Here is a 13,486-nt window from a genome sequence, read left to right on the forward strand (position 1 = left end):
AAATAATTTAAAATATTTTTTGTGAATTTTTTGAATTTTTGTGAACTTTATTGACTTTTTATGTTTTGTTTTGAATTTTTATGAATTTTTTATATTTATTTGATTAATAAAATAATTTAATTTTTTTTTGTGAATATTTTTATTTTTGTGAAATTTTAGTGATTTTTATGATTTTTTTGAATTGTTTTATGGATTTTTATATTTTATACTTATTTTATTAATAAAATAATATAATTATTGGTGTGAATCTTTATTTTTGTAAAATTTTATGATTATTTTTCTATTTATTTTATTAATAAAATAATTTAAAATATTTTTTGTGAATTTTTTGAATTTTTGTGAACTTTATTGACTTTTTATGTTTTGTTTTGAATTTTTATGAATTTTTTATATTTATTTGATTAATAAAATAATTTAATTTTTTTTTGTGAATATTTTTATTTTTGTGAATTTTTAGTGATTTTTATGATTTTTTTGAATTTTTTTATGGATTTTTATATTTTATACTTATTTTATTAATAAAATAATATAATTATTGTTGTGAATCTTTATTTTTGTAAAATTTTATGATTATTTTTATATTTATTTTATTAATAAAATAAGATATAATATTTTTTTGTGATTTTTTTGAATTTTTGTGAATTTTATTGACTTTTTATGATTTTTTATGATTTTTTATGAATTTTTTATATTATTGTATTTTTATATTTATTTTATTAATAAATAATTTAAAATTTTTTGGTGAATATTTTGATTTTTTGTGATTTTTTAGTGATTTTGATGATTTGTTTTGAATTTTTTTATGAATTTTTATATTTTCTTTATTTTAATATTTATTTTATTAACAAAATAATTAAAAAAAAAAACGATACGTCATCGATTTTGAACAGTACCGGTTACCGTTTTGACTTGATGTACAAGTAAGCCAGGTTGGAGGTTTCTTTTGATAAATATGTCACTTTGAAGGTTTAAAGTGCTTGTGAAATACTCTCGGGGTTTAAAGTGTGAGTGGCTGCCACCTTGAAAGTTTTTTTCCCTTTTATATGCATCCCATGTCTCTCATTTCAAGTTTCAGCTTCTAGACTGAATTACTGACAATGCCCAAATTAATTTTATAAATATTGAACAATTGAATTCTTATTATTTGCATTTATATTATTTTCTTTAGGCGTAAATATTTAATAGAGAGCAACGTTATTAAATTTAAAATCTTGTTTAATAGTTGATTTGATGCATGAATAAAATATTATAGGGACAAATTATTAGATTTTACATTGCATATATTTTCCGTAACTAAAAAATACATCTTCATTTCAACTCAAAAACACACATTTTTTGTTTATTTTATTCTGGAAGCAAATGGCGTTACATAGTTAAAGTACCAAATCATGTCACTGTAGGTCCACAGACATGTAAGAAAGCATATGTTATATGACTAACCCATTCTTAGGAGTGAAACAATAACAACAGCGTATCGAGGCGAGCTTACATACACGTACTCTCCCACTAGCTTTGCGTATCTTTCGAAAAGTTCGTCCATCACCTTTTGACCAAATGTAGGTTCTAGCATCGGCTCTACCACGGCTCGTATTGTCTTTGCCACTCTACGTCCACTAGCTAGGGCTTCGGGTTTGAAGCGTACTATGTCATAGCTGTCGTCGCTGATATTCCCACCTTCCCAATCAACCGGACTTATCTCAAGTCGATCAATCGAAAAAGAACCTTCTTTCTCTATCGCCATTTTCAATTCTTCGGGGCTCGCAGCATAGTAAGGAGCGTTGAAAGCATCGATATTCTCTTCTTCGATGATACCCTTTATATGAAGAACAGAAAAGGAGGACGTTTATCTATGACATTATATATTAAACTTGATTGGACGGGATTATCAATTGATCCAATATTCTTATGGCTGGGCTAGTATCTATGGGTTTATAGAAAATCCAGGCTACAATAGTTGAGTTATTATAAATGGATTTTGTCATTGGTGTTCTTAGTTATCTACTTGATTTTCTACAATAATTTGTATGTATTTTTGTCATATTGGGGAGGGGGGAATAGCGGTTTTGAGCTATTCGGCACTACCAAACAAAACTTATATAGTACCAATACTATGTCTATATCAGTATATGATATGTATCAATTTACATAAACTGACTAAACTAAATCATTTGAGAAAGCAAATTTGGAAAAGTATTCATGGGGCCGGCCATCACTGGGATAACTTAATTGGTCAAGTAACGTGCCACGGTCAGATCCCTATAGAGTAATATGGGCCATATATATATATACAGCCCCAAGAGACCATATACAGTACATGTTGGTTCTAATTAAAGGTAAACATATTCACAACACTGTACCTCTTTGGCCATGGACATAAGAGCTTGAGCTAGTAGTTCCCACTGATAGCAACCCTCTTCGGTTGTGGGATCAGGTGAGCTTCTACCTAGGAAGGATAAAACCATTCGGCCTCCAGGAACCAACTCCTCGGATCGCGATCTCAGAAACACCGAGAAATCGGTTTGGAATTGAAGAGCATAGGCCTTATGTGCACTCATAGGACTTGTCTTGGATAGGTATATTTTTCCTTTGTTGTCTAAATCAGCTGTTATGACCACCCCATCTTTTTTGTTCACCTCACCACATGGAACCTTGTATATAGATGATAATTTCATTTGTTAGCATGTACAAATTACCATATAATATGTGATATTTTGATGAAATGAATGGACCAAATTGGTAGTTTCCAGTGTGATGTGTGATATGTCATGTATGAACCACTAGGTTTTCAAATCTTTTTGTTTTGTTTTGGTATCTCGAATAAGAAAGATTCCCACGCACTAAATTTCACTTAAAAAGTATATTACTTGGGTAAATATTTTCTTGGTACCGTATAGTGAAACAACACTTTTGCATGAAACCTATAGTTATTATCATAATTCTATTCCAGTTTGGTTTTCGAGACTATCTAATTTAAAAATAGAATAGCTTTCTAATATAAGAAAAAAAATTGTATATCAATTTTACGAACTATAGATTAACTTATTTTCGTAAAAGGCATATTTAACTTTAGAAATATTTATTTTAACTATGATTTTCAAGTTAAAAAAAACTATGATTTTCAAGTCATAATAGTATATCAGATTTAATAATTCAGTTTTCATAATGCGAGTTGGCAAATGACACTAATTTCTTATAAAATAAAATATTTAGTATACACTCGTCATTCGTCAATATCATAGTCATAACTGAAATGCCGCATAGAGAAACAGAAAACACACCTAAGACAACCAGTGTAAACTAGAAGAAGAATGAACAAAGTGAAGGCTCCGGCGAGGAAACAAACGTCCGTAGAAAGAGCCAGGAACCGCCGACACAAAACACGGTCCTCCATTTCCGTGCTCAAAACCTAAACTCTCATAGTTGTTGTCTCTCTTCTTAAGCCGGTCGTAAAACTCCGGCAAAGAAGCAAAGATGTAGTTGAAGTCATTGCTAGGAAGGTCGTTGAGAAAGAGACTGAGCTCAGGAACAGGACGGTCGAGGTCAGGACACAAGTTTTGGATTGTTTCTACGATATTGGAGATGGACAAGAGACTGTTGGGACCGGAGGAACAGCCCAAGTCGGCGATTCCAAAGCTCAAAATTTCTGAATTTCTTATCATCAGCTTCTTCAAGGCCTCGTCCATTACTCTTCTGCCTAAAGATATTATGTTGCTCTGCGAGTTACATAAACATTTTACACATATTTTATTATACTTTCTTATCTAAAATAAAATATAAATATAGATGGATTTTGACATTACAGTATATACTATATATATGTGTGTACGCAAGACTGATGAATATGTTTTTGATATAAATCTTCAACCTGAACAATGGAGTTTTTGGCGTAACTTGTTTCACCGTTTCCTTTGTTCATGTGAAGAATTCGCATTACTTCCATTTCTCTCTCTCTCTCTATGGCTCTTTCTAAGGCAGAAGGTTAGTGAAGAAAATAAGTGATGTTGGGTTGGTATATATAAGGAAAGAAGGTAAGTGTGGTTAGAAAACAGTTCTATTACAGCCTCAGCCACATGCATCTTATGTACGTTGATTTCTCTCCATGTTGTTCTCCTTTTACGAATAATCCTTTATGATAAAACATATGTTCAAGGTGATTTAAAACTAAAAGAAGTATGTCTGGTTACAAGTCATTCTACTGTATTAGAACTAAATAGAATAAAATGGTTTTTATATTTCTTAATCCTAATTATATCAGGTTTTCAACTCATAATTAAACTATTTTAAGATTGTATTTGTTCATTCACACATTTAATGCAAAGGAAAGTATTTGCTAATTGCCTTAGTTCGTTTCTATTTCTTTTACGCTTTCACCCATATTATATGAATTCCTGACAACAACTATAAAGTTTAACCATATTAATCCACACGTAGTTGCTTCAACCTGGTTGGAAGAAAATTGGAGCAAATTATGGTAGATTTGGATTATGGGGGTCTGCGCAAGAGAATCCATTTGTTAAAAAGTTCTAGGTTTTGGTTTCGCCAGATTTATGGATCAAATATCCAGCCATACAAAAAATAAAACGATAGTTAAATTTTGATTTATCATGAAATTTTTACTTAAAATCAATTAGTGATAAATGGATTAGTCCTAATTTTTTATATATTATTATGTCGTAGTTAGTTAAACTCCTGATGTGGGAACTTATATTCGCACAAACAAAAAATGACCTACAAAGTAGTAGTGTAATATTATTCAATCTTGTGTTAGTTTATATGAGAGATAGATTCTTACCACATGCAATTTCATATGAATTTCGTTTAATTTTTTATACCAATGTTAAGACAAGCTCTTTAGGTTGGGTCTACTAAATTAGTACTTGTTCTTCTCTTACTCTTATGTACAGGTATAGCATCTGATCCATGATAATAATGGAAAAACTATAAAAAGGAAGAATTTCATCTACACGGTCGATGGTTATAAAAAGGTGAAAATTGTTGATAAGCTTAAGGAAAACAGAACTAGATGAGCCTTTGCTTTTATGTAAAAAATTATATACATATGCGTAAAGCATCACGTAAGAGTGTATTTAGTATCTTTTGGATATGGAAACTTTTTTTTTGTTAGTCTGCAATATTTGTTAGCTATGTTATTACGATAGTGTATTAGGAGAAATTCTTGGGTGAACTTCTAGGTTCCCAGCCAATAGTGTTTGAGTATTTGATATTTGATATTTTTTTAAAAAAGAAAATAAAATTGAATATCCAAATTAGATTATATTTTTAAAATAAAATACATAAAAATACATAAAAATAGTTACAAAAAATAAATTAATTAATATTGTTAAGTCTTCGGCAAAATCCTAAACCCTATACCCTAAATCCTAAACCCTAAAACCTAAACGTTAAACCTTAAACTTTGGATAAACTCTAAACCGTTGGAAAATCTTAAACCCTAAATCATACGTTAAAAACTAAATTTTAATAACACTAAACCCTAAATACTAATCACTAAACCCTAAACCATTGGGTAAACTCTGAATCCTTGGATAAATCATAAACTTTAGGATTTAATTTTAAATATTTTTTATTAAGAGTTTATGATTTATCCAATGGTTCAGGGTTTATCTAAGAGTTTAGGGTTTAGTGATTAGGTTTTAGGGTTTAGTGATTAGGGTTTAGGGTTTAGTGTTATTAAGATTTAGTTTTTAATATATGATTTAGGGTTTAAAATTTTCCAATGGTTTACGGTTTATCCAAGATTTAAGGTTTATAATTTAGGGTTTGGAGTTTAGGATTTAGGGTATATGATTTAGTATTTTGCTAACGGTTTAACAATATTTATTTATTGTAACTATTTTTATGTTAATTTATTGTTTTATTTTAAAAATATAATCTTATTTGGAAATTCAATTTTGTTTCCTTTTTTAAAAGATATCAAATACTCAAACACTATTGGTTAGTGAATCTAAAGGTTCATCCTATGGGGTGAACCCAAGAATTTCTCGTGTATTATTGATTAATAGTAGGTAGGAGTAATTAAGTTGTTAACAATCAACTTCTATTCTAGGATCAGTTTTTACAGTTGACACTAGTTAACTCAAGCTCTAACGTTTTTAATACGAACTTATTAGGTCTTCAAAACAAATTTTATAATTTGACCAAACACTAGTAAACTATGATAAACTAAACTTAATGCCACGGATCAATGGAGGAATCGTGTTACTCGGCTGTCAACTTTGTGTATAGACAGCTAACACTAATACTATACAGTAAAACTCATATTTTTAGTAACATAATCTTATTAACAAAAAAAACTCAACCCAATACTGAAATTTCGAGTAATTGTATACTAGCAGAAAACTACAATTACAGATTGATTTCAACTAACACGCCTCAGGTTTTGTCTAAATCGACTGCATGATATTGTTGAATTTATATTGTTTATATGTCTTTTCGAGTTTTTAAGGTAGGCAAGAAAAAAAACCTTTAGGTCACTTCGCATGTATTTTGTCTTGTATGAACAACATCTTATGGCACTATATATCTTTTTGTAAAAAAAATATTAGGGTTAATAATGTCAACACATACGACGAACCCACCGAGCTTGTAAAGAACTCGAATGATCAACACAAGACAGAGGCCATCACTCAATCCTTCGAAATATACGAGAACAGTATGTAAAGGTCTCAAATCTAAGATATTAAAATATATCGAATAAATATCCGAATTAAAATATATACCAGATGATTTGACTTGTTATCACTTACATCACATGGCATATGATTCGTGGAACATATTATTCGAACTATTCCTCAAGACAAATATTTGTGGAGAACTTGTGAGAGAACACATTATTAATTTTGTCACGTTTTATTTTTCTGTTCCACAGTAGAGACATGGTCTATGGCATTCAGTTAGGGTGTCTAAAAACGAACTTTCGTAGAATCGAAACTGAAACTAATATTTTTTTTTTTTTTTTTGTAACACCAACTTTCATTAAAACTTAAAGCCCTAAACGGGCAGAGTTCATTACATTAGAAACAGCTAATAAAGCATGCTTTGCTAAGGCATCTGCCAATTTGTTTTTACCTCTTGGTATCCATTTGAAGCAGATCACCGCGAAATAAGGTATCAACTTAAAAATATCAGATAGGACTCCATAGATTTCAGGTGGTGGCTTCTGCGTCTTGATTGCTTATATCAGCTGCGTTGAGTCAGTTTCACAGATAAAGCGTTGTAGGTTCAGTTCCTTGCATTTGCATAGAGCTTCCCTTAGCGCGAGTGCTTCGGCGATCAGAGGTGATGAGACATAGAAGCAGTGAGCTCCAAAGTCTGAGCGTTCCGCATTTTTGGTGATAGTCCAGCCTAGTCCTGCGCCTCTTAAGTCTTCTCGCCATGCTGCATCTGTCTGAACCTTGTAGCAATTCGTCAGTGGTAGCTCTACTTCAACGTGTTGTCCTTGCCCTTTCGTAGGTGGTTCTTGAGCTTCCAGCCATTCCCGCGCAGAGGAGATTGCTCGGGATATCACATCTTCCGGCGAGGAGGCCTTCTGGTTAAACAGAAGGTTGTTTCGTGCAATCCAGATCGACCACATAATCCAAGGTGTGAGTCCCTCCGACGGAATCCCGGTCGGGGGTAAGCATTTTAAATCCACCAGGTTCAGCCAGTTAATAGCTAAATCTATCAATCCGCTGCTATCCATAGGTGAGGTGAAAGGAGCAAAATCCCACACTCTCTTTGCAAACTCACATTGAAAAAATAGATGATGGATAGATTCAGTTTGGCCACATCTCTTGCACTTTGTGTCGACTGCAATGTTCCTGGCTGCGAGCCGTTCTCCCACTGGTAAGGCGCCTTGGAAGGTCTTCCATAAGAAGAGTTTGATCTTTGGTGCCACATGAAGTTTCCAAACCCCTTTTGTCCAGTCGAAATTCATCTGTTGAGGGGTTCCCGCGTTTCGCTCCATAAGTTCAAAGGCTGTCCAGTACCCAAACTTTGTTGTATAATCCAATGTGATGTTTTTGAGCCAGATGATCTTATCTGGTACGCCCTCTTTGCTGAGTTTGATGTTTAGGATTTGCTCTTCGCAGTGGGGGGTGATGTTCTGGATCTTTTCTCTGTCCCAATCCCCTCTATTTTGGTCGATAAGCTCCGCAACTTTCAGCCCTCTCAGTTATTCCGTAGCCGGTCCCATCGGTCGGAGTTGTTGGGTAGAGCTCAACCAGTCCTCATTCCGTACCTCAATTGAGCTACCGTCGTCCACTGCCCATCCAGTGCTTGTCTTTAACAGATCCCGGCCAATCAAAATTCCACGCCATCCATGAAATTCAGTAGTTTTGTCCGCAACGTCTAAGAAGCTCTCTGTGGTGCAATACTTACCCAGAAGGACCCGCCCCATGAGGCTTTTTGGGTGTTGGGTAAGTCGCCAGCTCAGTTTAGCTAGGAAAGCATCGTTGTAGCATTGTATGTCTCGGAGTCCTAAGCCCCCTTGCGCTGCGTGTTTGGTCATCGTCGACCACGAGACCCATGCCATTTTGCGGGTTTCATCCTTACCGTCCCAAAAGAACCTCGTGAGTGCAGATTGGATTCTTTTGCATAGAGATTGAGGAAGTTTGAAACATGTCATCGCAAAGGACGGAACCAGAGTAAGCACGCTCTTCAGCATCGTGAGCTTTCCGGCAGTTGATAGGAAACGATTCGACCACCCCTTTGCTTTCTGTTTGATCCTCTCAACTATGGACGCAAACAAATCTTTTTTCCGTAGTCCGAATTGCTCGGGTAGTCCGAGGTACTTCCCAACACCGCCTTCTCTTTGGATTTGGAGCTTCTCCTTGATGATCGTCTTGAAAGCGTATGGGGTTTTGGCCGAGAAAATAACCGAAGACTTGTTGGCATTTATCGTTTGGCCTGAGGCTAGTTCGTACTATCTCAGTATCAGTCCCAATGCTTCCCTGCTTTCTTTGGTTGCCTTGACGAAGAACATCGTATCATCGGCGAAGAGGAGGTGGTTGATGCGAGGACATCCTTTTGCCACCTTGATGCCTTCTAATATGCCTTGTGATTGAGCTTTGTTACATAGCCCCGAGAGAACTTCACTACATATAATGAATATGTAAGGTGATAGCGGGTCTCCTTGGCGGATTACCCTACTCGGTTTAACTCTTCCTCTATACGAGCCGTTGATGAAGAAGGCGTAAGTAACAGAAGTAATACAGGCCATGATCCATTGCACCCATGTTGCGTGGAACCCCAACCGCAACAGCACTCTCTGTATGAATTCCCACTCAAGTCTATCATAAGCCTTGCTCATGTCAGTTTTCACCGCCATTGAGATTCGCTTTTTCGCCTTGGACGTCTTGAGATAGTAGAGGACTTCGTGTGTAATGAGAACGTTATCCGATATGGCTCTTCCTTGGACAAAAGTGGACTGGTTTTCTGAGATCACCAGTGGGAGAAGCGGCTGCATCCTCTTCGTTAGAATTTTCGAGATTATCTTATAGTATACATTTCAAAGTGCAATGGGCCTATAGTCTGCAACCGTTTGCGGGTTTTGGATCTTCGGGATAAGGCGGATAAAGGTATCGTTGATCTTTGGTGGGACAGTTCCGGTAGTGAAAAATTGGATCTCCATCACGATGTCAGCTCCAATGACCTCCCAGTTAGAGTGGAAAAAACTTGCGGAGAACCCGTCCAGCCCCGGGGCCTTATCTGCGTGGATTGAAAATATAGCTGCCTTGATCTCGCTCGCATTGGGGATCGCAATGAGTTCCTCGTTTTCCTCCACTGACACTTTGGGTTCCAGCGCTTGTTCCACTATATGAAACCTTCTCGTGCCACGCTTGTGAAGAGCTTCTGGAAGTATCCAACAATCACCGTAGATATATGGCATTCTTTGTAAACCATTTTCCCCTCTTCATCTTCTATGACCGAGAAAGTATTTGCTCGCTTTCTATTCTTCGTAGCAGCGTGGAAGTACCCTGAGTTTCGGTCTCCAAGTTTCAGCCATAGAAGACGGCTTCTCTGCTTCCAGTAAGCTTCTTCATCAGCGTACGCCTTCTGTAGACCTTCAGTGATAGTTTGTATCAGGTTAACGTCATTGTCTGGGATCTTTATTTTGCTGTTCAAGTTCTTTTCTTTGTGCCATAGCGAAAGGGCTCCCCTTACACTTGCAATCCGTTCCGATACTGATTTGTTTGTACCCTCTTTCCATGCCTCAAGAATAACTTGTGAAGCCTCTGGATTGTTTTTCAGTCTCCTATCGTAGAGGAAGATGCCTTTAGCTTTCTTCCTTCCTGGTTCGAAGATGGATAGTAGCGGTTTATGATCTGATCCTTCATACTCCATATACATGCTTCTAGCTGTCGGAAACCTCTCTGCCCAGCTAGAGTTTGCTGCGGCTCTGTCAAGACGACATCTAACGAAATGTTCTCCTCTTTGTCCTCGCCAGGAGAGGGGGTCGCCGGAATGTTGAAGGTCATAGAGATCGCTTTCAGCGTAAAAAGACCTCAAGTCGCTGAAAGAGCCATAAGCTCCGTCAACTTTTTCGTCGTTGCATTGGAGGTCGTTAAAATCGCCTGTTATGAACCATGGTGCTTCTCGTGCTACAGCCAGTGCGGTAAGATGGTTCCAGAGAGGTCTACGTTGAATGTAATCAGAGTGGCCATAGACAAATGAAGCAAAAAATATTTTTCCTTCATACTTTATGCAAGTGTCTACAAGGTTGGGGGTTGCATCTAAAACATCAAGAGTAATATTTTCTTTCGAAAATAGACCCAATCCTCCTGCTCCATGTCCTTTCTGTGGAACCAGGTAGTGAAAATCATAGCCCAAGTGCTCAATTTTTTCCAGTACAACCGCTGTGGGGTTTTTTGATTCCATAATGAAGAAGATGTCCGGAGATATAGTGCGACTGATCTCCCGTATCCTCTGGACTTTCAAGTGATTCCCCAACCCTTGACAGTTCCAGATCATTATCTTTAAGGACCGGGAAGTGACGGATTCTGAAAATCCGTCTTCTTCCTCTTCTTGATCGCCGGTACGAGGTTACAGATTGGTTGGTTCTCGTAGTTACTTGTGCTAGAAGTATCTCCCGTCTGTGGCTTTGAGGGCCCTGGTCTGCTTTGTACTCCTTTCTTTTTTGGTGATACACCATATTTTGAAGTCTGGAGCCGTCTGCGACATGCTGGTTTGGTCTGTTGGACTAGGCGTTTTTTCGCACTTGCTCCAGCTATGCCTTTGGGGCTTCCAGCCACCCTCCTTGGCCCTGGTGGTCTGCCCGATTTTCTCTTGACAATGGGGGTTGCATTAGGTAGGTCTGATGCCATTTCCATGGGGAGCGGGCCTAATCTTTGCTTGACTGAAGGTGGGGGGCCCAATCTTTGTCTTACCAGAACACGTTCATTGGGTTCTACGTTCTCTTCAGTAGGAGGGTTCCATGCTGAGTTGCCAAGGAAGCTCGGACCATATTTATTGCAGTTTGTTCAATTTTTCCATGTTCCTCTGCCAGTTTGAGTCTCTCCCTCCTGGCCGCACTCTCCGATGGGTCCACACAGATAGTGTATTGTGTCATTACCTCCCTTAGTTCCCCCATGGCTTCCTCAACCGCCTCCTGAGGTAAAGCAACATCATTTGGTGTTTGATGATTAGTCAAATCCGTGTTTTCCTTCCGAAGGGGAGCCCCCCTTACAGAAGTTCCAATTTGAGCCGGAGAGATTGTGCTCTCATGATTTTTTTCCCGCTGGGGCCCTGAGGAACCCCTTCTACGGCTCCCAGCAGCCAGAGCTTTGCTTTGTACCTCCCGGTAGATCATTTGGCGGTTAGAGTAATTTCTAGAGTAGTTATCTCTTCTCTCCCAACTTTGATGTTGCGACCTTCCAGAGTCAGTGCCTCCACGTGGGCGTCCTTGACATCTATACGCATTCTCGCTCCCAGGGCCCGTCTGGCCACGTCTGTGGTCGTGAGCGTAACGTCGCTTAGGTTTGTAGTTCCTTCTGTCCCTGCCCCCTTGTTGCCCTGAAGAGGAGAATTGGAAAAATTCAAATTCCCTCCAAGTCTCGTCTTTGTTATGAGGCGATCCCTGGTTCTCCTTCAAATGATCTTTTGCCTCCGAGGCTTCAACTAGGGCTCTCCTCTGCGCCTTTGCTTCCAAGCAATCTCGCTCCTCATGGTCTAACTTGAAGCATGTGGTGCAATGTCTCTCCAGTCGTTCATAAACCAGCGTGACTACAACTTCATCTCCATTTGGGAGTTCTAAGGTTGTATGCTTGATAAGTGGTAGTCTTCCATTTATCTGAACTCTCCTTCGGATTGATAGGTTGGTGATTTCAGCTCCCTCGTAGCCTCCAATATCTTTTCCTATTTGCTTAACTGTTCCTTCTTTCCAGAGATGTACCGGAATCCCTTGTACTTTGATCCAAAACGGTATCAGTGCTGGAAACTCCGGAGAAGTTGTCGGTTCCCAGCGTTGGACTATTGGCTCTTAGCATTTTCTTGCGGAAAATTTATCCTAACCATTGTGCTCCAACCGTTGATAGCTCTCGTAATTACCCAACGTGAAAAATTTCGAAAACTAGGATCATCATACGTTTCAATTTTGGTACAATTTGGTTGGATTCTTAACCTCATAGTACAAAGAATAACCTCTTTTATTGTTTTGATTGTGGTTGGAAAATGTAGTCTCTTTCATATTCTCTAAGTTTCGTTTAGTTTTATAGATCAACTTTAGTTTGATAGACACTTCACATGGCCTAACTAATATTTCTTGTTATGTCAAAGCATATAGTACTATTTCAAGAATCGATTCACATTCTGTTAAAGCTTGGCTGAGCCTAATTCAATGTATTTGCAACTCACAGCAAAAAAACACGATTGTTGTGTGTGGCATTGCCATGCATGATTCCTTATTTTTAGGGGAGGTTGTATTAGATCTATATATATAAAGTTGGCTTTTTTTCCTTCTTATGACATGTGGAAGGAGGTTTTGTTGACATGTGTCTTCATGTTTTTTTTTGTATTTTAAATCCTTCTTCTTTTAAATTATCACAATTTACTCCATAAATTTCTAATTGTGTACTATCTAATCTTTCTCGCACTTATTGGTCCGAAATAAATAAAATAATATAAATATATTTTAAATTTTAAATTTATTAATAACTAAAAATACATAAACTTTCACCATTTTATTATTTTTTTACTAATTTTTCTTATTTTATTTACAAATTAAATATTTATTTCACTATTAATATCATAAGATAATCAAACTAAGAATAAGATATTAGAGCACCAACACAAATAACCAAGAAAACGAGCCAGATGGAGAATAATAATCGAAAGGCCAAAGCCACCAAGAATCAGAAAGATATATGCTTAAAGCACCGGATTCACAACCAGTAGCTAAAAGGTAAGAAACATCTCATAAACTAAACACGAGCATACAAGACGACCATGCAAGTGAAAAAACACAAAGCTCTGGATAGAAAAGACCAAA

At 36.8% G+C, this 13,486-nt stretch overlaps 3 protein-coding genes across 3 annotated transcripts; all 3 read right to left on the reverse strand.

Annotated features, from left to right (window-relative positions):
* Window positions 1–1,311: 1,311 nt before the first annotated feature.
* Window positions 1,312–3,977, reverse strand: LOC106310093 (jasmonate O-methyltransferase). The gene is made up of 4 exons (XM_013747297.1): window positions 3,866–3,977; window positions 3,279–3,713; window positions 2,358–2,648; window positions 1,312–1,813 (listed from the first exon to the last, which is right to left on the reverse strand). The coding sequence occupies exons 3-4, from the start codon at window positions 2,553–2,555 to the stop codon at window positions 1,436–1,438; spliced, it is 576 nt and encodes a 191-aa protein (XP_013602751.1). The 5' UTR covers window positions 2,556–2,648; window positions 3,279–3,713; window positions 3,866–3,977; the 3' UTR covers window positions 1,312–1,435.
* On the reverse strand, window positions 3,279–3,683 carry LOC106308967 (jasmonate O-methyltransferase-like). Its single transcript, XM_013746063.1, has one exon. The coding sequence runs from the start codon at window positions 3,681–3,683 to the stop codon at window positions 3,279–3,281; it is 405 nt and encodes a 134-aa protein (XP_013601517.1).
* Window positions 3,978–9,508: 5,531 nt separating the features above from the next.
* On the reverse strand, window positions 9,509–10,971 carry LOC106308968. Its single transcript, XM_013746065.1, has 2 exons — window positions 9,825–10,971; window positions 9,509–9,783 (listed from the first exon to the last, which is right to left on the reverse strand). The coding sequence occupies exons 1-2, from the start codon at window positions 10,969–10,971 to the stop codon at window positions 9,509–9,511; spliced, it is 1,422 nt and encodes a 473-aa protein (XP_013601519.1).
* Between the last annotated feature and the right edge of the window lie 2,515 nt (window positions 10,972–13,486).

This window comes from Brassica oleracea, chromosome C8, assembly GCF_000695525.1.
Source record: "Brassica oleracea var. oleracea cultivar TO1000 chromosome C8, BOL, whole genome shotgun sequence".
Lineage (NCBI taxonomy): Eukaryota > Viridiplantae > Streptophyta > Magnoliopsida > Brassicales > Brassicaceae > Brassica > Brassica oleracea.